Below are 26,739 nucleotides of genomic sequence, written 5' to 3' on the forward strand. Positions count from 1 at the left end.
CGTCTCAAACACAGCATGTGCATCAAATACATCCTGCGCTGTGCTTGTCTTGCATAATGAAATACAATTACATGCAATGTCTTCATGTGTCAAATCCTAACAGTTTTACACTTTGACCCCTTGGGAATAAGTTTTCACCTGAGAAGATTGAGGCCTTTTCCAGCTGACTGGCACCAACACGTTGTTTAAAGTGGATCCAGAGGAGGTAGAGGAGGTGCTGTGGGTCACTGCTGTTGTCATGCTCTTCACATCCTGGCCTGGAGTGCGTCGGAGATCATCAAAACGACGACCAATCACTGGCGTCTGAAAGAATCGACACAAACAAACAATTGTGAGGACAAAATTAAAATGAGCAACAGCAGGAAGAAGAGAAAGTCTCTCTCTGCTTAGTCAATCCATTACTCAGGCTCCTTGACAGCTCCTGCTTCGTCTAGGCTCACAGTTCCAAAATGACTGTAAAGCAATCAATACGTCAAGATAGGCTGATTGTGTTTTTACAAGTGGTCACAGCTTTTATTCCACTTGACATTCAAGAAAAAAACCCAAAACATCAACTTTCTCGGTTTTATACTCAATCTTAAAATGTCCGAATATCATAACAACTATCACTGGTGTGCCCAGTATGTCTAAAGTTTAAAGCCACCCTGTTGGCTGCTCACTACAACTCCCTGACTCACATACAAAGACGGCAGCAAAAAGCTGACATCATTTCCTGCCATTCATGAACTACACAAACAGCTCCCTGTTCGGTTCCCACACATACGCCGCTCTCCTTGTATCTTTTACATCGCTTTCCAGCTCTGCACTGCTTGACTAATTGTGTTTACCTTTCACGCTTTCAAGCTAATCTCGCAGGGTTTGGTCGAAAAGAAATATCACCATTAAGGAAGGGGAAGAAATGTTTCCTTTCCAAAGACCTTTAAAAGATTCCACACAACCTCAACAAGTACCACACCCTGGAAAATACAGGGAAATATACAGGGGCGAGCATACATTTCAAGGATTAACCTTTCTTTTCACAAGAACAACAAGGACTTTCACACAGTGAAAAGAAAGTCAAAGAAATGGCCTCTAACCTGAGATATGTCAAAGTGGAAATCCAGCGTTTTCCCAGGCAAGGCCTTGGAAGAGCGGTCCCAGACACGGCTGATGTCCTCGTAGGAGAGGTCACTTTGTGGAAATGAAGGCTGTGCCAAACTGGCCGATCGAGAAACCACCAGCTTGAGTATATTCTGTGCTTCTCTCCAATGAACAGTCTACAGCAAAAACAGAAACACACACAACTTCACCTGTATGTGCAGACAAAGAGCAACACAAGATGTAAAAACACAGTTTTCATGTAGTTTTATTTATAGTTACAGAGGTACTAAAGGGAAATGGATGCCATATGAGAATAAGCAGAGGCTTGGCCCATAGCAGAACAGCAGACTGTTTATAGATTGGGTGTGTCCACAAATTTACAGCGCTGACATAAGACAGCTTTTTCCTTTTTTTTCACATGAGCACTAAGAAAAAGAGCAAGGAGTACAAGACTCTTACGCAGAGCTCTCAGCTAAAGATTTGAACTGAGCACATGCGCATGCAAAGTATATGTTAGTGAGTTTCTACAAAATTGTCAACTTATTCTATTTTTAAAATGTGTTCGATGGCACATAAAGTCACTGCATATTCAAACTAATACATTCCCGATAAAAAAGGACCATTTGAACTCACCTGGACAAATTTCTCTATTGTCTTGAGCACCTCTATGTTGAAGGGTTTGGCTTGAATTACACTCAAGTCCATGTGGCTCAGGAGGCTGTAGATAATTTGCAAAAGGGTCTGCTGCATACTTGGGAGACCTTTCTCCAACAGCTATTACAACAACAAAAGAAAAGAAAAGAGAAAACTCACTTTACATAGTACTTTTAACACACTGTAATTGTGACTTAGCACCTTTCAGCTGTACACACCTCTGCCATATAAGTGACCAGACTCAGGGTGATATCCGAGAAAGCTTCGTGAAGATATCGACACACCACATTGACCCAAGAGAAGCAGTCTCGTGTGTAGGAGTGGGTTTTATACAGAGCCATGACATGAGCAAGGTTGGAAAGCTTGGCGTTGTTCTCCTCAAGGCATACCTACACACACAAAGGTGTGTTAGTTTAAGATGTGAAATTCGTGAAATGAAAAAAGGGATAAAAATGGCAAACCTGTGCTATCCTCTCAGCAACCTCTTGACAGAACTGTGTGGGGCCATCAAAGTTCTGTACCAGATGAGGGAGCAGGCAGAGAACATTCAAAGGAAAACCTAGTAGACAAAAAAACCCCCGAAAAACAAAACAAATGACATTAATATAAAATTTTGGAAAAAAGTCACAAAGCATGTGTCTTTGTACAAGTACAAAAAATATAAATATATAAATGTAAAGTTTATCCGTCCACTTTCAAAACCACTTATTTATTGATTCCTACATTATACCTATGGCTTGTGATGTGTCCACAACAGGCACTCGCGACACAGGAGTCAGTTGGCATAAGAGATGAAGCGTGAGATCGGTTGTAGACATGGAGGTGAAACCCTTTAAAAGGAGCTGCTGCAGCCCAGTGAAGGTGCTCCATTTTAGCTGATTATGCAGCTTCTCCAGCTTCTCTCTGTTTTCCTGTTTGTCCAGTGACATGTTGGCCAGCAGCTTATTCAACAGTCTTAAAGACATCTGATACTCAAACTCAAAGTCTGACTCCATCAGTGACACTGCCACCCAGAAGATGGTGGCTAGCAGGTTGCTGGGGTGGTTGATGCTTGTTGGGTCAGTCACACTGTCTCTAGATGAGGATGAGCTGCGAACCTTAGCTAACAGAGCTTGCTGTTCAGAGGCTTGGATACGGTCCAGTGTGGCACTGCGTGGTGGATCAGACCACCGGTCTGCCTCTCCAAACTTCTTGGGAACAGAGGAGCTCCTTTGATGTCTGCTCCTTTCTTCTCTCCTGAGATTGAGCTGCCCTGTGCTCTTCCTGTTAGATAGCAGCTTGAAACTGGTGAGGAATTCTGGGGATGAGGCTCTGTGATGATAGCATGGAGAAATAATTTAAAGTCACTACATATTTGGGCAGAAATACCATCTTTGAACACAAATTCATGTAGAGGAGACACAAACCTTGTCAAAATAGCCATGAGATCACTGTTTTTGAGACACTCAGCCAAGTTATCCACCACTGACTCCAGCGTGAGTAATATTTCCATCACATAGCCCTGGCAGCAAAAAAAAGACCCACATAGATTTTTAGAGTGTATTTTTATAATACAATTTAATAATTTAACATACAATAGGATAATTTTCTACACGGATGACCAACATTTGACACCATAAATGATGCAAACAAGAAATCCCCACATAAAAACTGGCACCATTCAAGTATACACACGGCGCTCTGACCTGCACTTCTTCTCCATGTTCACCGATGACTTCCACCAGCCTTGAGAGAAGGTCAGACACAGCGTGGGCAGATATTGGCTGGCGAAGGGCTCGAAACACCTGAAAGGAGCGGCCAGCGTAGTGACGCGATGAGCTACACAAGGCTGTCTGCAGCGCTATGTCGCTAAGCTGCTGTTCCAGATGGAAATCTGACAAAGACACAGACAGAAATGTGTAAATGAAAGTCATTCAGTTACACATAATGTTTAAGAGATAATCAAAGAAAATGAAAGAATTACTGTTACGGGCATACAGATTTACCTGACTTGGACTCTTTGAACACAGATACCACATATCGCAGAAAATTCGTCAGCTGCCCAGTGCTTTTTGAAATTTGGTTCTTTGGTGAAATGTCTTCATGGCACCACAGCGGTCCATATGCTCTATAAAACAATCATTTTTAGTTACTGAAAACAAACTATATTCTGAATCATTCAAATTAACAGTGCCAAGTCCAGCATAAGGTGCCTGTCAATTAATACAATCCTAAATATTTTTTAATTAGTTTTGTAAGATGACAGTTTTAATTTAAATTTACAGTGTGTTCAATTAATCGTGGGAAATGCCAGTCATATTTAAATCTCAGATCTAAGCTATGCTTATAAGAAATTGCATTATCCAGCAGCACCACTAGGTGGGAACCAAAAACCAGAAATATAAGAAGTTTATCACCATATCAAGCCCATAACTAGCAATATTTTAATACATGCAGCCATACATTTTTTTCTGTTTGCAAAACTACAGTGTAAAAACTCATGCATTTGCTGAGTGACTCTAACGGAAGAATTACAAATCTGTGTCCATACCTTGTGGTTAAAAACTCAATTAGCTTGTTGGTTTTGTGATTCATTTTATTGGAGGCCACCAGCTCTTCCACCTCCTGTGAAATCTCTGGCAGGTTGCTGCTGCTGCCCCCCAAACTTAAACTGGATGACGTAGACGAAGAACTCAAACCCGAGTCTGGCCCGGGAGATGCCTGACACTCCCGCAGGAAGTCAAAACCTCCTGAACACATCACAGAAACAGGTGTGTGATTACAAACAAGTTACAGTGGTATATATTTTATGAATGTTTGATTTCATATACCTAACTGCAACTTTAAGCTACAGATGGATTTAGCCAGTGCAAGAAGAAGAGATGCTGTTGTGAGCACATGACTTGTGCTAAAACATTTTCATGGATGTAGATCCAGTAGTTCCTATTATTATTGCTGCAAAGCTAACCACTCTTTTGTTATAAACAAAAAGCCAAACCTTTGTGTAAGAAACCACATATTACACATGAACATAACACGCATATAAAAGAAAGTTGTATAAAGCATGTTTACTTTCGCTTTTAAACTATTGTTATAGCATTTTTTTTATTGCTAATAAAATACATTATTATTGGATATACATTTTCTTTTTTCATATGGTCAAATGGACAACAAATACTTTCAAAATGTGAAGACATTTGCAAAACATTTTATCAGCTAAGAGAGGAGCTAAAGCCAGCCATGCAAGCTTTAGCAGATGGCCCCAATTTGGGAAAGTGGATAAAAATAGCAGAATGGAATGCTTTAATCAAGACCTTTGATGTGCTCTGGGCTCCATATTGCTTTTGGCACAGCATCCAAATATTTTCTCTCAAGATAAGAACCTTATCTATTGTCTGAAAGGAATGCTAGCCATTCCTTCCTAATGTTCGAGTTTATATTAGCCAAAGACAAGATCCGCATGTCAAAGGGCCAGCTGCTCAGTCAACCTCATCTAGGTCTACTTTAACCATTCAGTGAAGAGTGAATGTATTTATACTTGAAAAGGGCAGATGCTTACCTGAAGGCAAGTACTCCATCTGAATGCTTGGTTTGCAGGTGAGGGTCTTGGTACCATTGATCTCACGTGTCTGCAATAAGACTGCTGCAATAGTGTGGAAGTTGTTGTCGCATGACAATGCGATGAGCAGGTGGAGAAGAAGTCGTTTACTGTGTTCAAACACCTCTGGACGAAAGTGATCCATGCCTTGAATAAAAACAACATAATTGGCCAAATAAGTCTATTTTACGGTCAATTCAATTTAAATGTCAGCTACTCCTTATGGTCATCTGGGACGAAGTAACACAGTAAGATCAAAACCTTACAATATTACAGAGAGAACATTAGGGATTCTCTCTGAGTTGCACTTTTCACTCAACTCCACAGTGCATCATTAGATATGTAATCATTATACTACAGCTGTTAAAGAGAAGACTGATTGTACTGTGAATTTACCCAAAAACAGTGAATGTAGCAGCAAAGGTAGGTGCATGGTCCAATCCTCGGTCACACTGTGGTCCACGACCATCTCTGTCATGAAGATGACCGCTATGTTACACCTATAATAAGCAAACATTCACACTATTAACCCTCTGAGTGAAACACCATTTCATATCCTAAGAAAATCAATTTCTTAAGATAGATTTAAATAAAAACTTTTTTGTGGTGGATACAGATGAATACTATTACAGTAAATTCATTTAGAAACAACATAGCAGGTTATAGCAGCTAACCTGTGCAGTGGTCCCCTGGGAGTAATGGTCTCTGGTAAAAAGTCCACTAGTGGAGCCCAACATCCTCCAGTCAGAGGCATAGGCAGAGGATGGGGCTGGTTGGTCTCAATAACAGCCACAAGCCAGTCAGCATAGGGTGGCAAAGGTTCACCTGTATGGTTTAAGAGCCCATTGTTCATGATGTAAATACACAAAAAAGAACTTCAGTTTTGAAATATAGTTGTCATAACTAATTTCCAGGATTCTTTTAATAATCGTCAGATTATGTTTAGCCACATTTCTCTCTAGAACCATTACAGGCTAAGAGGGTTTAACAAAGCTGTTTTTGGGTCACTAGCAGCAGTGTGGGGGCCCTAGGCTCAACTCCTTGTATTTTAGTGCCAATTATCACAGAGTCTCTTAAAAAGCCCCAGGCCACTTTGCACTGCTCATAATTTATCACTGGAATATGGCTGATTACCAATGTACCCTCCAACCAGGCTGTATATTCTATACTCATCAAAACCATTACAACCACATTTTCTTTCTCAGGTGCTTGGTACAGAAAAATACTCACTCTTATCTTCATCATAAGATCCTCCCGAGCTGTTGCTGTAGCGCGATTCCAGACGATTATGTGCTCGTATTATATGAGTAAGCCTGAAGTCACAGAAAAAGATTTTTTGATAATAGGGTAGGGTGTTGATAACACTGCGTCAAATCAATCACACAATTAAAGACATTTTTGCCCACTGCACCTCTCCTCATTCTCCTTTAAAGTCTTGGTATCATCTGTATTAGTGAAGCTTTCTTGGCCTGCAACAACAGTATTGCTGCTTGATGTGGTGCCTAGAAATTAATCAGAAATCAAGTGAGGCTAAACTCCAACACTGCTTCACATGCACAATTTGGATCTTTCCCAGAAGGGAATTTTAATGGTGGTTTACAAAAAACAAAAAACAAAAAATATATATGTGCAAGCTTTTTCAAAAGATGTACCTGAAGCAGCTGCAGAAGCCTTGCTTGTGGCTGTAAATCGATAAAAAGGAGGGCTATCACAGTGTTGCACCACAGGATTCACAGGATCAGTCTGCTGTAACTCAAATATCAGTTCCTCCATGGTTTGGATTGTGTTGTTTCGGCATAGATAGATCACCACCTTCTTGATCTGAATAAATACACCAACACATTTCTGTGAGAAACTGTAAGGATACAAAACCGCCCCCAAAAAACAAAGTTACATAACATTACAAACAGGGCTTGATATCTTACATATGGGAGAAGGGCAGTGTCACTGCTGACACCACACAAGCTGATGAGAAACTGCAGTGTGGTTCTCAGATTGTTGCTCCATTTGTCATTGCTGATTAAAGCATTCCAGGCATTTTCCATTTCTGGTCCAGGTAGATCATCTCCATACTGGGAAGGCAGGGGGTTAAAAAAAGAACATATTCCATGTCAGCTACGTTTATCTCAGATTACCTACGCCTCTTTTGATAAAATCATATTTCCCAAGCATGCGGTTACCTTGGCGGTCATAAACATGAGATTATTGAGAACCATAGATGTAGCTTGTAAGGAGCCCCAGCCAGTGCCTTTTAGTGGGTGTGATGAACCTGCGCTGGTTAATTGGCTAGAAGAGTTGTAACTTGAGGAGCATGGTGAGAACATTGGGAGCAGCAGGCCGCTATCAACCAGCTCTATGTTACCAAGCCAGGGCAGGAGGTAGGTTAGCATGATCTGCCTCCCATTGGTATGAGTGGTGGGGAACCTCTGGCTAACCTCTGGAACAAGCAGAAGGAAGGCAATACAGTGGTCACTGTGGTTTTTTCATTTTATAGGAAACGCAAACACATGCTGTACATTCAGTTTCACCATAATTGGCAGTTTGATCCTGATCCGCATATGCATTAAACTTAAACAGGGGTTGCCCCTAAGTCAAGTTAGGCTCTCTGTGTGTCTGTGGTTAGCAGAAGTGGCCATAAAAAGAGGTCTGCTTCTCTGGGGGATGAGCCAGTAGTATTTAGAAAGAAACCGAGAGAAGATGACAAGCCTGTGAAAAGCTGAACTACAGTAAACTACATTACTATTACAAGCATCAACATCTACCTGAGAATAGAGGAAGTGTGAGCTCAGGGTACATCTTTGCCAGCTGGCAGGAGAGCTGAGGTAGGGAAACACTGTACAAAGGTGGCAGTGGACCATGTGTGCCATAGAAGATACTGTTTGGCTTTTGCTCTGCGATCTTCTTAGAGTATGCAAACAACTTAGCTTCAAGAATCTGTTAAATGGAAGAGGGAGAATGTGTCCTTTAAGCTGGAACCACAGAAAACTGCATAAAAGAGCTCAGCAAACTGAGGTTTCTCACCTGCATTAGCTGCATTGAAATCTCATAGATTTCTCTGTTGGTGTCTGACGCCTTAAAGAGCACCAGATTTAGCAGCGTTACTATGTCACTTGGGTAGGTTTTGCTTGTGAAGAAACAGAGAAAAATGAGTATGAATCACTTATTTAGTGTTATCAAAGTAAGAGGCTCATGTTGCAAGATTTAACATCCACATTATGGTGTTGTTCCTAAAATGTAATTATTGCTGTTTTAGCAACACAACTTACTAAGCACGTTGTTTTAATCGACTGGAAAAATAGGAAATACTTAATACTTAACCCACATATGCCCTTTAAAACTCTGTAAAAATATTATAACTGTTTCAGAACATATGCAAAATGGGTGTGTTATGCAGCAAACAAGTGTTAGTATTGCCGAAAAAAACGTACCAACATATGATGTTTGTGAAACAGCCTATTTTTCACCCATACTATAATCCTTTCTCGATACTTAATTGAGTAGTTTAAGTGTTTAGATTGTAGCAGAAGAAGTTAAAGAAGAAGATAAAGATGAATGATAGTCTTGGAGCAACTCTGACAATAATGTTGTATGAACAACACAGTGATATCAAATACATCATTTCATGCATGTTTCAATTTCTGAGATAAAGCAAGTGAAGAATTTCAGTGCAATAGTGAGTTGTTAGTTTGAGACTTTGGCTAATTTACTTACTAAAATGGACCGTAATGCTAAATGAGAGAATTCAGTGTCAGTCCAAATTAGCCAAAGTAAATGCACTTCAAAAACCTATACAGATAAACTAATGAAGACCCAATAAAAAAAAATCACTGAAAATGCAAAATTCATCTGAGATTTTGTACCTGCAGCCACAGACTGTAGCGATGGCTTTGAAGCACCCCGAGGCGACCTGCTTTGAGCCTGTGTAGCAACGATCCACAGCCCAGTTGAATAGGTTGACCTGGTCAACATTGAGTTCCAGCAACAAGATGACAACTTCACAGCCAAGCTGATGGACCTGAGCCAGGAGCAAACACCAACACAGACTTTTTTAGATTTAATTTCTTCTTTGTTCCCCTCCCTTGTACTCCACACTTTGTCTCAGCCATCAGTAAATGATTTAAGGTCTCAGTGTAGCATGGTTCTAGGAGCTCTACAAAGAAGTTGATAAATGACCAGTTAATGCAACTCCTCAAACCACATAATAAATTGTGCTAAGGAAAAATATCTAAAATAAACATGCAGGTGCTTTATCTTGTATCATAAATGGGAATAAAGTCAAAATCAGTTTATCCTGAAAGAAAACTGCCCTTCTCCAGCAAGATAATGCTGAGCAGTTGGCAAGCACTAGTGCTGGCTTTTTATAAAGCAAGCTTCAGAAAGCTATCCGAGGGGCTTCCTGGGTCAGCTCCTTGTTTAAATGCACCACAGTGGTAAAGTATTGGCTACAGACCCGCTGATCCTGGCAGGCTAGTATATTATCCAGCCACTTGTAGAGGTATCCGTCTGGAGAGAGGCCAACGTTATCAAACACAGGCCCACAGCACAGCACAGCAGACATAGCCTGTGAGAACATCAGCCAAGAATGCTCACATGTTAATGGTTTAAACAACCAAGACAAGACAACCCTATTCACTCTGCCACTGTTCCACCAACAACTCTTTCTTTTTATCTAGAAATGCGACATAACATTTAATCTCAATGTGGTCATTCAACACAGCTGAATACTAAACAATCAGATTCTTCTTACTTATTCTGAATTTGTGACTTAGTCATTTACTTAGAGTCTAATTATGATTACCTTTAGGGCACAATACTGATATCTTGTGATCTGATGATTTCTGTCGCTGTAGCGATCCAGAGGAGTGAACATGATGCTGAAAGGCCCAGCCCACTGGCTGAAGAGGATGAAGAGGTGATGCCGCAAGCTCTGCTGTGGAAACAGGAAGCGTCTGTGGTGCACTGGGTTGGAGGTGGAGGTGGAGGTGGAGGGGATGAAAGAGCTTGTTATAGGTTTGCTTATTAAAAAAGTCTAGAGCCAGCAAAAATTATCCCGGCATCTTAAGCCCATCACAACTAAATAAAAGTGCATTTTCCCAATCTGATAATAGGTTCTTGATGTCCCCTGACAGACTATTAGCCATTCAGTGGGGACTTGTGAATGCTTGGCAACTCATGACTCATCACCTGCCCTTTCCTGCACTGTCTTTAAGTAGAACTATTCTTGGATCCACTCCCCTTGGGCTACATCCAAATCAAGATCAATGTCAAGACTCTGGTCTTTCATGCAGTGTTCTAATGGCAGCCTAATGGAAACCTATTATACAATTCACTTTTCGCAAATGGACAGATGGATTGCACCAGGTACTCATAAAAAGGAATACAGAACTTTCACATTTTCTGCTAAGTAATTTATCAGTCTGACCTATAGAGCAGTGACTGGTCTGACAAGAAAGGACTTTAAATTTAAGCTAGTTGCAGTAGTACCTGGTACGCATTGGATGAGGTTGGCCACCATGGCACTGAAGTGAGCTCGGATGTCCTTAAGGATCTCTGCATCTTTATCATTCTCAGCTTCCAGAAGCATCCGGGTCAGATCCACATATTCCAGGAAGAGAGCCCCCAGGGCGAGTGTGTCACGTTCCAATGCTCCATTTGTACTGTGGCATGAAAAAAAAAAACCCACAGAGACACCCGGTTCAGAGACATCACCAAGAAAATATTATGCAATAATGACATATTCACTTCTGTTTAAATACCTATCAACTGTAGCACTAATGGCAGTTATTTGTATCAAAAACTCACTTGCATAAAACTGGGGGAGCCGTCTCTGTAATTAAGTACCTTTTTGCGATTCAGTCTTTTTTTGGGCTAACAGTGTCAACTGATACTATCACACTAACCTATCACTGATGACACCAGCATCAGCCAGGAGCTCAAATATCCTCAGCAGCTGAAGTCTCAGCAGGTCTCGTCGTTCACGCCGCTTCTTGTTCTGTAAAACATAATTAGAACATCTTTACAACCAGATTGTCTGTAAAAATAAAATGTTCTAAACTATATGAACTCTTTAGCAAATACTACATTATAGTCTAACATAGCTATAAATTCTCTCTGATTGTGCATATTTTGCATATATTATAATTGAGTCATATATACCTCAGGTCTTCTCTCTAATGCCTCTTTCATAAGGGGATGCAGCTCCTCCACAAGCTCTCTGTGTGCATTAAAAACATAAACTCGTGATATAAATGTAAAATACAAAATGAAGTTCAGTAGCAAAAATTAAACTGCAGAATGACATTTTTCAAAAACAATTAAAAAAGCTATTAAATCTGACCTCTAGGAAACAATTTAGAAACAGCTATGTGAGGCATCAAAGTATTATTCAACTCTAATCCTCTGCTCATCTGCACTTTAAAAGCCACACAAATGCACTACCTTTAATTATGGAAAAAATATTAGATTGCACTCTCAGTTTTTCACAGGTTAATTAAAAAAAAAGAAGACAAAACAGAACTGAAGATGTTTTGTGGCAATATTTAATCCATAAAGAAAATCACAAAAAAAGCATCACAGGAAAAAAAAAGGAAAGTTTGTTTGCTTAGTTAAGCAGTAAATGATTAGCACCTAATATATAGATCTTTGATATACCTGAACACAAGAAAATTGGTGCGACCAAAGCCCAGAACTAATGACTCTGTCAACTCGATGCTCTCTGCCCTCATCAGTGGAACCAACTGCTTCAGAAGCCAAGCCACAGATGGGCTCCCGATAACCTGAAACATCAAACACCAACTGCTCAGTCAGACACATAAAATCTGCCACGACCACTAATTACTTAGAGCTGCATTGATATAAGTGTCTGTACACTTAAGAACACATTGACTTCATGCTCTATTCATGTGAAATAGCTGCTGTAATTTGATGCTTTGAGTTTTAAAGTCAACAAGCTCAGTATGAACACCTGATCCTGGAGAGACAAAGCGCAGAGGGAATTAATAAGGCCAGAGGACAGGGAGGCATGTACCTTGTTATCGAGGTTGACACTGCTGTCGGGTGTAGGAGCTGTGATCTCAGGTGTCGATGCTCTCAGATGGCCGGGGCTCATGATACTGGGCTTGGCCACTCCAAAGCAAAGGATCAGGTAGTTTCTCCATAGGGTTATATAGTTATCTCCACTGCCAGAGGTACTGGTCTTCTTTGCGTACACTGGATTACTGGTAAGGAAAAGGAAATATTATTAGATCCTTTATAATCTCACATTCTTTCAGTGGGGAATTTTGACTTTAAGCTCAATGAAGAACTGGAATATGGGGGCAGAAACAGAAAAGGGAAGACTAAATAGGGATGTGCAGAAAATAAAAATACAGAAGTGTTTCATGTTCCCTCCTGACCACACTGTAGTCTGAAAGGGCACTTACTTTGGGTCTACCAGGGGCATGAGCATCTGCATCCGAGTGAAGGCATAAGGCCAGGCGTAGCTGAGAGCTGTGGGGCAGTGCTTGGGAAGGTTGTCCTGTCGGAGGAGGCTGTATATGCACAGCACCCAGGGGTCCTTGACAGACTGAGCAAAGATCCACACATGTGAGGGGCTCCTAATATCATAATGACTGTTGACAAGCAATGCATTCCACTCCACGAGCCACTGCAGGTCCACGTGGTGACCAGCTGGCAGGGTGACCTGCAAACAAGCAGGCGACAGAGCAGGGTCAGAGGTCAGGGACATGCCTGAAATATATCTTAAAGCACTGCTTCTTTCTGACTGTCGACCAATGTGTAAAACTAATTTATTACAGTGTGAATAAGGCAGTAATTAGGACAACAAGACAAATACATACTATATTTAGAAAAGCTTTTTTATGTTGCATATGTTGCATGCCACTCTCATTATACTCAGAAAAATGCTTATAGCTGAAATGACAGCTGGCCAGAAGTTGCTCAGCTGTTTATTTAATTTTACATGATAATTAATGAACCTGGCTTCTGTTTTCTGCTTACTTACAAGATTATTTGCTAAACCAGATTTTACATGGGGTTAAAAATCTTGTTTTTATATTTTTATGTCAGTCAGATAGAAGCTAAAGCTCCACCAACACTTCGGTTTGTCGCTTTCATCGGGGTCATCATAAAACATATTACAAACAGCATTTTCAAGTCGCCTGGGTAAGAGTAGAAAAAATACTAAACAACCAATAATATACATTTACACATCTGACAATGGGGCACCAACAAGAATGAACTGGATCACATGTTTTACGGCGACTCACTGTCCCTGGCAGCAGAGAGTGCTCAGTGGAAAATGAAGGTGGTAACTTCCACAGCATTAAGCTGAAAAAGTGCAACCAAGTTTTGCCCTACCCAATGATGAAAAAATTCCCTCAATCCTGAAAGGTCTGCCTGACTGTCCTTTCATTACAGTTAGCCAATAAATGTGGTTTTTTTATACTGCCAGTGTTGCTGGAGCTTTAAGTTCACAGATCCTATCATCTTCTCCATACAGCTTGAGGTTGTCCCTGAAAACTCATCTCTGAAAGTCGAGCCATGTGAAATGAACACAGTGACGAAAGACAAATATTAGGAAAATGAAACACGAAGCAAATAAACAGAAACATCTCGAGGTTTACTTTGGAGCGGTGCCACAAACTGGAGGTACAAACAACTTACTGTGTCAGAGACTGCAGCGTTGACAAAGCTATCCAATATACCGGGGCTGAGCTGATCCATGATCTCTATCATTGGTTTATCATCATCCTATAGTTGGCAAAGCATACATTTTTAACCTGTACATAAAATATCTTTCTTATATTATGTTTCCTCAGCGTTCCTTCTGTGTTTTACCTCACACTGTCCAATAGTCACGAACAGACTGCGTATCTCTTTTAGGATAGCAATGGCGAGTCTGCGGGTGCTCAGCTGGCAGGAGCAGAGCAGGACGACCGCTAGTCCCTCCACAGCATGCAGCACAGTGGAGTGTGGACCTCGTTCTGAAGGCGTCTTGAGACTTGAGTTGGTCTGCGGCAGCTGTGATAAAATAAAGAAAAGCTGATTACCCAGTAGTAATATCACAATACTAAACTAGTTTATTTCTATTTCTAAAATGGGCAGTTAGTAAAAGACAACTGTGTATACCTCAGCGGTGTGCATTTTAGAGGTGTCAGATGTCTTTCCTGGTGCAGCCATGGTGAGTTTCCACTGAGTGAGGAGCTGCAGCAGTAATTTAAGGGATGTATCTAACAATCCCTGGTGGGTGTCTTGGACCTCACGCAACAGGAAGTTGGCAAATCCAAACAGGACGTCATCACGCCAGTCGGAGAAATCCAGCAGCAGACTTTGCAAGGAATTCTGTGCTATGAGTCGAAGCTCATCATCCATGTGGATTGTCAGTCTGATAAAGACAAAATAAACCAAACAAAAATAATGATAAATGAAGAATAACTTTTATGCAGATGAATGACAGGTCCTCTATGTATTGTTTCATATCAGGTTACTCACCGAGACAGGAGGTCTATGAGTTCTGGCTTAGACATCCCATCAGGCAGGATGCGAGGAATGGCAGCGACACATGTCCTGAACAAGTCGATCTTAGGTTTTCTCTCACCTCTGAAAAGGTCGCATTTCAGTTATGTTAGAAAGTCTTGTTTTCTGTGTCAAAGTGTAAATTGATCAAGTATTGAGAACAAGAGCGTTAAGTTAATGATGAGTCCAGTCCAGTCCAGTCAGCTGGGATGTGTGCAAACTTACGTGATCATGTCCTCAGGCTCTTTGTTCAACATCTGAGCATTGGTCATCATCATGCATCGGCCCACCTCCTTGTCCAGGTGTCTGAGAATGTTGTCAATAGCCTTTCGGACGTGAAAATAATACTGAGACATACCTGGGAACATGAGAGAGGAAAACCTATTGAACTACTTTAGCTCACTGGAATATTTTTAATTGAATTCCTATAATTTAAAATGCAGAAGCATGACATTTTCAGAATTCGTGACCATGGTCTGCCTCTCTCACCAATGACTTTGGCCTCTTCATCTGTTAGTGTCTTGCTCAGATATGTCTTCTTTACTCGGAGTGTGTTCCCAGAGGGCAAAGTGCAACCAGTGTTAGGCATGGGAGGCTCACCGTCCTTCTGCTGCAGTTTATCGGCTACAACCAGGAATGCTCTCAGACCAATATTCATTCTCTAAACATGACAGAAGGGTCACCTGTTAGTTATCAGTTTCCAGCATCCCATTACCAGTCTTGCAGGACCTTTACAAATGAAATTGACTGCTATACAAACGTGTACCTCAGGATTAAGACTAAAGGCTTTTGCAGGTTTCCCAACACACAGAAGGTCAAAGATAATCTCTTTCATGGCATAATCCAGTCTTTCCTGCAGAAAAAAAATAAACATAAAATACAAATCAGTTATAAATAACCTGATTATTCTATTACGAATGGCATCTGCTAACAGTCATACAGTACAGTACAGCACACAAGTGTATTCACCTGGGCGATAAACTGGATGATTTTCACAAAGATATTGAGGGGCATGTCTCTTGGTACCACACTGCGGGATCCTTTGGGGAAAAGTGTTGTTACAATGGTGTTGAGTCGACTGAGAAATGAGACAAAGAAAGCAAGTTAATAAAAGACTTTGTGCAAACATTTAACAAATTAGACAGATCATTTTAAGACATGTTTATTTTGGGCTTGATCAGCACCCAAATATCTGTCTGGACCCATCTGGAATTCCTCAAGTGGGCTTTAGCTTGTACGTAATAACATCTGCAAACAGCTGATAACCCTGCAGGCAACTGTTACTGGAAATCTTGTATTGGTTTGAGCCTAAATCTGTCTAAATCAGTTCTAAGAATATAAAAAAAACCCACAAAATGTTTTTAAAAACATTTTTTTAATCTTCCCTAAATCCGCCACTTCATCATGTTCAGAATTTGTTTTGTAATAAAATATAAAATAGGATATTTCTACAATAACAGTTATTTACTGACACTTAAAAAGAAAAGAAATGTAAAAGCAAACAGTAAAGGATTTTTACCCTTGTGTCGCAGTGTTGCTCTCACACTTGATTCTGATCATGTAAACCCACAACAGTCTATAGAGGGACTCCAGTGCAACACGAGCCATTTTTGGGTCTCTACTCTGTAATGAAATAAGGTTGATCAAAGAAGTCAATGATAGATCCATCTTGAAGAAAAATAATCAGTGTAATATTGCTCACAATATCAAGTAAAAAATGTAGTTCACGCAATTATTTTTGACAATTAAAGCTGTAATATTTGGACTGACTGAGACGCACATCCTTTAAATAACAAATGCAGTTTTACAACTGTTAGTTACTAAGTTACATTACCTTCAGATTTGAGAGGCAGTTGTTAAGGAAGATGTGCCATCTGTTAAGGAAGAACTGTTTCTGGCTGACACACAGCAGGCACGTCACCAAAGGGTAAAATGCCTGAACAGAAGACACAAAGTGCAGCCTTGTTACAAAAAATTCTCTCTTTTTTTAATTTGTAAGTTATTGACTTACAACTAAAACACTGGGATTTTCTGCATATTATATTCAAACTTGCCTATTAAGTTGTCAATTTGTGGAATAATGCATTATCTCTGAGCAACCTTTGCATAAGTGCATCTTAAACCAGCTTCCTTTTGAAGACATAATGTGGTTCCCTCTTTTTTAAAAATGTTTTTTGCTGATGGTGCATCATTCATAAAATATAGCTTTCAGCCATTATCGTTGCCTCAGGAGAAAGTAGATGGCTGTTGTCTTTCCAGATCCATGTGAACTACCATGGTGAAATGTTTTATTGAAGACACTTAGAGGAGAAGAGACTTTAAATATGCTTACACATACTGCAGTGCTTTTAATGTGTTTTTTTAATGCTATGAAACAGCAGCCTGTCTTCCCTCATAAATGTTTTCTATTGTAGACACTAAAAAACTAAAAAAAACACACACAAAAGTGACCTTGAAAATTCACAGGCATCCAGGGAATCTGAGCATGTAACTGAAGATGTACAAAAGAGACAGGTCCAACAATCAGTGTCACTTTGTTTTGAACTAACCAGTGAGTGCTTCTTCCTGGAGGACAAGTCCAGGGTTGTGTCGTACAAGCTGTCCACAAAATTCCTCAGGCATGGTACGTTCACCTCGTTCTTCACAGCCTAAGACAAGATTACACATCACAGTATGGCACAAAAAGACAAAAACTTCTCCCCCTGAATGATCTTCTATATATAGTGTAAAACATTTCCAATGCAGAGCCTAAAACTAATGCTATTTTGTGTGTGTTTAAAGTTATTGCTAATTTGCAACTATCACCTTTATTTGGGTTTTTACATACTGTAAATAGTACTTTCATAAGATATGCAGTGTTCACTATACACTATAGATACACTGCTACAATGAAATACACATAACAACTGGGTATTGCACACAAGAATCAGATGAGGAAGAAACTTACTGCTGCCACGGGAACCAGAATCTCAACAAAGAGGCCAGCTAAAGCATGCTTAATGTCCTTGTCTTTGACTTCCAGGAAATACTGGGCACACTCCTGTGAAAGAGAAAAAATAGTGTAAGCTGCATGAAAAAGCCAATAGGAAGCACAGTTAAAATAAAACATCAAATCTTAACAGTTCTCAGAATTTCATTCATAGTTTCTACCCAACAGAAACATTAGTATAGAAGAGTTTAATACGGCAGAGGATGAGTACAGAAGAAGTACAATATTCATATATATTCAGTTTATAATGTATTGAGGCAGAAATATTATTCAGTTACTAAAGCTATTATACCTGCATAAACTGAAAAGAGGCTTCAAAATCCTCAACGGGATACATCTTAATTCGGAAGAACTTGACCCCCATGATGAGGCTAATGGTACTCTGGACCACATAAGGATTGTGCTCTTTTTGCCGCAGCTCCTTTAGCTCAGTCATAAACTTCTTCTTCACAGCAGGAAACCTGAGAATAAAAATAGCTAAATGAGGCTCTATATTAAGACATGCTTGCACAGCTCAGTCAGACAAATCCCAAGTCAGCACTTCCATAAAGAAGCAGAGTTGTGACTCAGAAAGAATACAGTGATAATATTCAGCGTGCACACCTCCCAAAATATCAGCCCCTCATCTCACCCTCTATATGCAGACTGTGAGTCTGTGCCCCCAGATGAACTCCTCATCTAGCACCTGATCCTTTGCCCAAATTGAACCAGAGATGAGATTCTTCAGCTGGTCTAAATTTAGACGATAATTCATCATGGGAGCTCATATGAGCATTTCTTAACCTCTTCCCTGTTGGCTAGAGCTGCACTTGAAAGAAAGTGAATACAGCTGGGAGAAGAAATGCTGTATTATTTCGACAGTCAAAATCAGCAACCCTTTAAAAAAAAAAGAGACTGCATCAACCTTTCTGAAGACGATTCATTTTAGTTTACAGCCAAATTCATTACCTCTTCCTTTGCCTGATCTTTAGAAAAGTAAATATCTCACTAATATGTCATATAAGTGTCCTTTAGAAAAGGTTATGTGGCATGCCCATCGGCAATATCTCTATTTTAAGGGCTTATTCCTTTCTTCGGTGATCTCAAAACTTCAAAATAAACAGAGACATTCATTTCCAGTCCTAGTTTGGGGTGAAGGGGATCGCTCCAGAAGTATGTCATCCCTACAGTACGTTCCAGTCTCTTAAACCAGGGAATGTTTTGCAAGAAGGCATTAGGAACAGTAACACACCAATGTGATGTGGCATGACAGCAACAGAGGAGAGGGTAGTAATTTATCATACAGTGAAAAAAAAGTTAAAACACAGCCAATAGTACTGAATTATTATCACTGTTCTGTTTTTGTGCCTTACTTGGACTGGGCTAATACTCCTATGACTTCAGCATAGAGGTCTGCTACAGTGTGCATGTTGCCAGTGTTCGGACCATGATACCTGCAGGAAAACAATGCATTATACCAAAAACAGCACATTTTAGAGAGACTGAAATGAAAAGTAAACTTTGTAAGGACAGATGAGATCTTACCCCTCTTTGTATCTAAAGTGCTTAAAGGCTAAGTTAATGACTTCATTCACCAAACTGTCAAGGGTCGGGTAGAGCGGCATCTGATTAAGAATCAATAGAAAACATGATCATCTCAAGATGTCTGCCAAATTAAGTTTATTTTGTCAGCAGCAATAAATCAGGGAACCTGATGAAATTATAGGATAAGCTAAGTAGATTTTGTGTAGTACAGAGTTTAGTCACTTTACCTGTTTCAAAACTTCTATAAGTACAAGAGAGAAGATGAAATCAATGGCCAAATCCCGCCTTTCAAGTAGATAATCTCTCTGTTGCTCATCACTGTTAGAGAGAAAACATGTTTGCTATAATCATAAAGCACACCTGCACTCATGCTTGCGTGCAGAAATCAATGTAATTGTTCTCACTTTTTGGACTTGGTGTTGGCTCTTGGGCGGTACTCGTGCAACTCCTCTTCTAATCCATTTTGTCGTTTGTACCAGTCAAACAAAGTGCGGAGGATGGAAGGGAGACTGTATTCAGCCAAAGAGCTCATGGAGCTTATCAACTAGGAGAGCAAGACATACATAGCGCAAATGAGCATTTGGGTTTAGCGGTCCACATACCAAAGTGAAAGATAGCCATCAGTATTTCCTTTGTTTATTTGAGCAGCAATTTCAACATCAATTCCAATAACAAACAAGCATTAATTTGCATTTCATCATGTCTCAAGCATTTTTTAAACATTTTAACAATAAATGGGCAACATGGGTTTAAGTAAAGTAAAAGCAACACTAAGAAAAGGCACCGAGTTTGAATAGTGAACTGGTTCTTATTGGGGATACAGTACGCAGAAATACAGAGCGCCCATGGGGCTGCCTCCCTCAGTCTTGGGGGTGGGTGAGCGAAAGGAAGGAACAGGCCGGGCACACAGGAAGGGAGGAGAGTCTGGTGGGACTGGGGAACACAGTGAGCCCTTCATTCAGCACACGGCTGGAGAAGAATCCTGGCTCTGTGTGGCTGCTGAATGGCCTCGCGCAGCAGCACAGACACACCTCTGTGGCTGTGAAAGGGCCTTCTCTGAAAAGCCACAGACCTGCTCGATACACCTAGTGCTGAGGCAGTGCCAGCTGTCAAGGTAAACACTCCTGCCCCTGACTAGATCTGAAAGACCTTTTGGGATGTGAGCTGGGCTTTCAACCATCAACTTTTTCAAGCTGAAGTGCATCATACTAGAGCAGTATCTATGACGTGCTTATTTTCCAATTGGGAGAGGAAACACAGTTACCTCTGTGTTGGTGTTGGATTTTGTATAGAATAAAAATATAATCTAATATGGTTAAATTACAGGTAAAACAAATAGTTTATCTAGTGAGCATTTGGCCCTAGGTCCCTGTATTTCTATGCACTTACTTGGTCAAACTGAGGATCTTCTCCCCGCTGTAGTGACTTTGTTAATGGCTTTTCCTAAAAAGGCAGAAAAAATAGTCATTTTAAAACTTTATTTTTGCAATAATACAGACAAAAAAAGTTCTTTGTAGTGTGATTTAAAGAGTATAACTCCAAATCTGATGACTAAGGAGTATGAACCGGGACTGATCACAGCCCAGCTAATGAGAGGGCCATCAATCAGTCTGTTGCCTGGCTAGGAGCAGGCAGGGTCACTTACAATATTAGAGATGGGACAGTTATGACAGTTCTTATTATTACAGTCTTCCATCATCTAAGATAAAAGCCTTCAAAAGGGTTTAATTCTCAGTGCACCCATCTCCTGGCAAAGTGACAGGCCCGTCGATGACTCTCTAGCCATCAGGTCATAACCAGCCATCCTTTTTATGAAAAGGCTTAAAAAACATAAGCTGTTAACACAGATGGTTTAACTCTCTGAAACTCACTTCACTTCATATATACCGCACACAAATATCTACTTAAAACATTTGGGAAAACGGCAACGAAATTGTTAGCATTGTACAATTTTTGGAAAGATAAGACAGCATTTTAGGTGAAGCTCCATCACACAACGCAAGCCTGATTTAAGGGCAAATTTACGTAAAACAGACAGTAGCATCATTCTACATCTATTGTTTATTCTTGTGCAATTAAAAATGTCTTCTTTCTCTTCCTTTTTGCAACCCTGCTTTTCCAAAAACTCCCTATTGCCATGTCATCAGCCAGGCAGCACATCACAGCACTTCAGTTGCTGATTAATCCAAAAAAGCTAACTGTGTGATCTGTGTCACAGTGACATTGCGTGGGCCATAATGCTCTCTCTCTCTCTCTCACACACAGCTGGAACACCAGCTAAGCTCCAAGGTTTGATGAACCTTTTAGTTTTTAGACAAATGCTTGAATCTGAGACGCCCATCTGTGCTGGAATGACAGAAAAGTCAATGCTTCTAGCTCGGCATGGCTTTTAAAGATTTTACTGCCATTTGGTCCAGCCTGATTCCTCATAGGTTTAAAGCATTTTTTTTCATTGATACATGTATTTTGTAACCTGTGTCTTTTTGTGCTTTACCCTAACAAATGTTGACTACAGATCAATGTCCATGATGGATTCTGATAAATGAACTCACAACAACAGTGGGAAAACTACAAGACGAGACTAAAACAAATTACTCAGCCAGGTCTCCACTGAGAGGAAAAACCAAGAGAGACACATCCTCCCTGCAGTCCTCTGGAGGGTAACAGAATGAAACAAGGGGCTACACTCTTCCCCTATGGTAATTAACACTTCACTGCAAGCCGAAGAGGGTGACTAACAGTTTTCTGTAAATCACAGCACCTAAAACTGGAGACAGAATGTCCACAGCAGCTTCACTGATTCAAGGCAACAAGTAAACTCACAATTTATCAGACCTGCTAAAAATCACATGGAAGAGTAGCTATGTGTTTCAAAGAATTAAATAACAGTATGTAAAGCAAAATGTATGATGATGATCATCAAATGGCGGTAACACTTATAAGATACTGATACACCAGTCTGACTTTCTGTCCACAGAATTATTTCTGTGAGCTGTTTTTGGCCTGAAAGGATCAGCTCCATCCTCCACTGGACTAAAAGTCTCCTGGAGATTTTATTGCCAGCTTGTGCATTCATCTAGTTTTCCAGAAATATTTAATTGCAACATAAAGACAAAGTCAGAACAGCTAGAAATGAGTTTATGGTGGGTTTCTATTGATTAAATATTAATTTTATGGTTAAAATGAATGATAAATGAATACATATTGGAAGAGAAACATAATTAGTATAGAGACGACATGTACTTTCCTGTGAAAACATGAAAATATTAACTCTAGATAAAAGCCTCGGAAGAGGACTCGCTTTACTTCAGTGAAAGTACATTTTTTGCTGTTGGACATTGATTGCACATATCTGCAGAGACTAACTACTGATCAGCGGGGGGTGTACATGCAAAGTGAGCTACTTTTGATTGGAAGGTAATGGCACAGGTCACGTGGCGGAGGGCAGTCTTCTTCCAAATAATCGTGGTCTGACTTGGAATCACTGCAATCAGACAGGTTGACAAAGGTTTGTCAATAATTGCTAACTAATTTTGCATGTTGCAATAGATCTAAGTCAGTCTGAAGATGACTGCGACTTGTCTTTGCAATCGGGGACTCAGCTGGTTGCCAGATGACTGCATTCTGGTTACATTCTTACATAAAAAGCAGGGTGCCAAGCACCTAGACAGTTAAATCTGTCCTGGCTGTATTTGTGGGGAAATATTTGAATTTCTGCTGCAGTTCTACGAGGCTCTGTCTGGACTCTGAATGTAAGTACTTCATGTGAATTTCTTTGTATACAGATGGCAGCAGATTTTCACTTTTAATCGATTTATCACAGTTAATCACCATATGACCACAAACTGACGGCATGAAATTTCCAATTTGACAGAACTGAGTTGTAAACTGATAGCAAAACTCCATCTTATTGGCACTTCACTGACACACAAAGATGCTTTGAGAATTGCAGTTTGCTGATAACTGTTGCACATCTGGTCCCTGTCTTCTAAGAAACCATTTCAAAGGCAGCGAAGTTGCAAATTCATTGCACATAATGACATTAATATTGGTCATGCCACAACCATTGTTTTCCTAATGTGACTATAAGATAGTAGTGCAAAAATTCCATCATATTTTTGAGACACAAAAGTGACTTCATGTTATCTGTCTGACGGACAGAACAAAAGTCAAACAAAAGCTATAACTCTTTCGATAAGGGACAATCATCTCAAGCATTACTCATTTAGCAAAATTCTTACTTAATTATTATATATTTTAAATAGTTAAATAGATAATATATTTCTCCTAATATCATTTGATTTGAAATTTCTTCAGTTCATTAGACGCTTCTGTGCTTCTGAGTACCCGGACTGTGTGTTTTTAAATTATTACTAAAACATTATTTTCTTAGAAGTAAAGCATCCTTCACCACTTGTAATTCATTACAGTCAACAAAAATGACACAGGCCTGTCTTTCCAGCATCTTTCTGCTATAGAGATTTATAATCTGGGGTCAGAACACCCACCAGGGCTCAGGAGATGATTAACAGGATAGTAAACAAGAAAAAAAATCTAAGGGTTAATTTTTTACTCTAAACTTTTTACTTTTTGTTTATATTTAACTAATATAACACTCTTTAATGCTACATTTTTAGTTTCACATTATTATCTTATAGCCATAAGATAAACAGAATGTCAACTAATCACTACAGGACACAAAGAGCAGTAACCCTCTTCCCACTCACCAGCGGTTCAGCCATGATTATTCGGATCTTGCGCTCAGACATGGTGGTGAAGTTGGCAAACAGGCTCTTGAGGACGTACTCGCCTGGCTTGCTCTCTGGGTCAATGGTGATGGGCATCATGGCAGGGGGACCCTTCTCTCCCTGAGGACAGCAGACTGGAGGGATGGGAGGTTTACTGTATCCGTTCCCCACGGGCGAGGCTGCGGAGGAGAAACAAAAACCACAAGATGGGAAACAGTTTCATTAAGTAAAACATTGCCAAATCGAGCACAATGAGTGGGACAGGATCAGCCACTAGAGAAAAAGAGTTCACCGAACAGGGTATTGCTGAGAAGTTTCCAAACATGGACAAAAAGTTCCCAACATGTTGAGCATTCCTCAGTAAGACTGTCCAAAGGGCACCGTCTTGCCCTGAGTCTGCTGTTTCTTTCCTCCTGCTACAGTGAGCAGAGCACATATGGAAATAAAACACCATGGCCTGCAGCTGGTGTTTTGGTTTTGTACCAAAGTCGTCACTGTCCTTTGAGGGAAACAAAAACCTTGTGCGTGTGATCATCCTTCACTCAGTGTTATGATATGGCCCACCTTTAATAACGAATGGCTTGCCTCGGGCCACTTAAACCCATGAAAAAACCCACGAGTTAATAATTTAACCTCTGTGTTGAACTCTTGTGCCTCCAGACACAAACCTGCTACATACAGTAAAGACATGCATACAAACATCTTATTAGAAGCGTGACATTTTCCTTCAGCGATAACTCTGCAATTTCTAACCAGACCTCAGCCTCACAAACTGCCTGGGTTTGGTGTATAATAGTCAAAGGACAGAACAGAGCTAGTGCCTTACAGTGAGAACCATATTTTCGTAAACATGTGCATGCGCATGTAATAAATACGTCTGGACAGAAATCAGCAACAGTAAAGGTCAACCCAAACTGTTCATCTGTCAAAATCACAAATCACATTTTTCCTTTTTCGTTTTATTTTCACTCACTTTGTGCTGCATATTTATCCAAAGCGACACAGTCATATGGAGAGATTTCCCTGAGAGGCCAGTGCCGCTTGACAAATATTTCTTTAAATGACCTCACCAAACCATAAAAACCTGAAAATTTTTTAATTGAGAGTACTCATATATTTTTAATGTACAATTGAAGGCTTTAACCTTTTCTTTTGCTGGAGATGTAGAATTATTACGTCTACTATTTGGCTGCATGTAAGTCTTGAAATGTAATATATTAGTCTAGTAAGGTTGTGACAAGATAAAAGACAATTAACAATATAAGTTAAGGATTTCATTTGTTGTATGCCACATAAGAGAGCCAAAACAGGAAGGTTTAAGACGTTCATACAAAGTTTGATAGGTTCATCAGCGACTACAAATTGTGCTGTTACTGCTTTACTAAAAGCTATTACCTCTTTACAACTAACTTTAAATAAATTGCCAAAAACTGAATCGCAGCTTAGATTTTACACATCTGTACAAGCTGCATGCAACATAATGAGAGGAGATGAGCAAACACACAATGAGCATTTTGAGGCACCACAAATTATGCAACACTGACAAATTGCATAAGAGAAGTTGGAGAAGCTGGTACAAGTACACAAGTTTTCTTCTCCAGGTCTTTTCAGGACATGGAGCATTCGGCAATCTCTCAAGGAATGCCCAGCATGTGTAACAACCTTTTATGGCTTTCAGAACATGCTTCCCTCATTCGTGGCGATCCACGCAGCACCTACCCAGACCCTTGATGAAGCTAATGACGCTGGCCTTGCTCCAGCACACAGCTGTCCCGTCCATAGTGGGAAAGGAGGATATGGTATCCAGGGTTGTCCTGATTTAAGACAAACGCTCGCTAGTAAAATCCACCAACTTCCATGTCTTGTGTGTCAGCTGGCTCTGTCCTTCTGGTTATAGTTTCCATGGTGCACAGAGCCAACAGCGGGTGTGTTTTAAAAAGTGGGAGTAGTGTTTGGTACGGGAGACCACACAATCTCTAGATCTCGCTCTCTCTCTTTCTCTCTGACAGCGGCTTCTGCTATGGCTTCCTCCAGCCTTGTGACCACCCGGTGCCTTCCAACAGTGAAGGTCAGGCGGGAATTTTTAGCTGAGGCACAGGACAGCGATGAGGTCCAGCATGCTATGGTGGCATAGACTGGTGACTATATTTATCCAGGAGTAAACACTATACTGACAGAGCACTCCCCCCACCCCCTATCGGTGATGCAAAACCACGAGGTACAGACAACCAGAGTGTAAACACCATTCTTGACCACAGTGACTGTTTCACTGCACTTCCCTTAAAGTCTGACAACTTCTTAAAGAAGAACTAAAGTCATTAAGGCAAAGATTTTAGGCAACGTTCCAGCAACAGACACTCTGTGATTTAACACCCCAGATTTATAAAGCAATATCTACATTTTCCCTTGACAAAATATTAAACCAGAGACGAGCTGTAAATAAAGGAACCAGTGTGCATATCAAGCCTGTGTCTGTTGCTCTGGCACTGTACGAAGTCTGAGACATGACATGTGACCCTGCAAACAAGGAGCTCAGGCACAGCGTGCATTACATCATCGCCATGCTGGAAACACCCTGGGCATGGTGGTACTCCCTGGAGGACAATGCAAACAGGCTGACAAGTGTCTCTCTTGCACACACACACACACAC

General features: G+C 40.4%; 1 protein-coding gene across 7 annotated transcripts in view; it reads right to left on the reverse strand.

The window, feature by feature from the left end:
* frya (furry homolog a (Drosophila)) overlaps positions 1-26,739 on the reverse strand; it is a 41,266-nt gene that overhangs the window by 8,214 nt on the left and 6,313 nt on the right. For 5 of the 7 annotated variants that reach the window (XM_005736030.2, XM_013911565.1, XM_005736035.2 and 2 more), the window contains exons 2-49: positions 24,068-24,267; positions 20,730-20,783; positions 19,745-19,884; positions 19,568-19,658; positions 19,341-19,420; positions 19,169-19,249; positions 18,109-18,277; positions 17,775-17,867; positions 17,377-17,475; positions 16,662-16,763; positions 16,347-16,450; positions 15,797-15,905; positions 15,594-15,680; positions 15,317-15,488; positions 15,053-15,185; positions 14,804-14,911; positions 14,441-14,696; positions 14,150-14,332; positions 13,976-14,062; positions 12,733-12,992; positions 12,339-12,528; positions 11,963-12,087; positions 11,468-11,525; positions 11,212-11,303; positions 10,796-10,968; positions 10,110-10,270; positions 9,762-9,872; positions 9,172-9,326; positions 8,333-8,435; positions 8,074-8,245; positions 7,492-7,748; positions 7,237-7,383; positions 6,964-7,132; positions 6,723-6,813; positions 6,542-6,624; positions 5,986-6,136; positions 5,708-5,811; positions 5,273-5,458; positions 4,265-4,463; positions 3,720-3,841; positions 3,420-3,607; positions 3,141-3,235; positions 2,465-3,045; positions 2,196-2,293; positions 1,953-2,123; positions 1,714-1,854; positions 1,077-1,256; positions 139-303 (exon numbers count right to left, since the gene is read on the reverse strand). In XM_005736030.2, coding sequence (XP_005736087.1) covers positions 139-303; positions 1,077-1,256; positions 1,714-1,854; positions 1,953-2,123; positions 2,196-2,293; positions 2,465-3,045; positions 3,141-3,235; positions 3,420-3,607; positions 3,720-3,841; positions 4,265-4,463; positions 5,273-5,458; positions 5,708-5,811; positions 5,986-6,136; positions 6,542-6,624; positions 6,723-6,813; positions 6,964-7,132; positions 7,237-7,383; positions 7,492-7,748; positions 8,074-8,245; positions 8,333-8,435; positions 9,172-9,326; positions 9,762-9,872; positions 10,110-10,270; positions 10,796-10,968; positions 11,212-11,303; positions 11,468-11,525; positions 11,963-12,087; positions 12,339-12,528; positions 12,733-12,992; positions 13,976-14,062; positions 14,150-14,332; positions 14,441-14,696; positions 14,804-14,911; positions 15,053-15,185; positions 15,317-15,488; positions 15,594-15,680; positions 15,797-15,905; positions 16,347-16,450; positions 16,662-16,763; positions 17,377-17,475; positions 17,775-17,867; positions 18,109-18,277; positions 19,169-19,249; positions 19,341-19,420; positions 19,568-19,658; positions 19,745-19,884; positions 20,730-20,783; positions 24,068-24,267 — 7,076 coding nt within the window. Of the gene's footprint in view, positions 1-138; positions 304-1,076; positions 1,257-1,713; positions 1,855-1,952; positions 2,124-2,195; positions 2,294-2,464; positions 3,046-3,140; positions 3,236-3,419; positions 3,608-3,719; positions 3,842-4,264; positions 4,464-5,272; positions 5,459-5,707; positions 5,812-5,985; positions 6,137-6,541; positions 6,625-6,722; positions 6,814-6,963; positions 7,133-7,236; positions 7,384-7,491; positions 7,749-8,073; positions 8,246-8,332; positions 8,436-9,171; positions 9,327-9,761; positions 9,873-10,109; positions 10,271-10,795; positions 10,969-11,211; positions 11,304-11,467; positions 11,526-11,962; positions 12,088-12,338; positions 12,529-12,732; positions 12,993-13,975; positions 14,063-14,149; positions 14,333-14,440; positions 14,697-14,803; positions 14,912-15,052; positions 15,186-15,316; positions 15,489-15,593; positions 15,681-15,796; positions 15,906-16,346; positions 16,451-16,661; positions 16,764-17,376; positions 17,476-17,774; positions 17,868-18,108; positions 18,278-19,168; positions 19,250-19,340; positions 19,421-19,567; positions 19,659-19,744; positions 19,885-20,729; positions 20,784-24,067; positions 24,268-24,380; positions 24,400-25,807; positions 26,212-26,739 lie in introns of those variants that run through there. The other 2 variants (XM_005736032.1, XM_005736034.1) reach the window with 2 other exon arrangements.

This window comes from Pundamilia nyererei, unplaced genomic scaffold (genome assembly GCF_000239375.1).
Source record: "Pundamilia nyererei isolate P.nyererei 1_Seehausen unplaced genomic scaffold, PunNye1.0 scaffold00066, whole genome shotgun sequence".
In the NCBI taxonomy this organism is placed as follows: Eukaryota; Metazoa; Chordata; class Actinopteri; order Cichliformes; family Cichlidae; genus Pundamilia; species Pundamilia nyererei.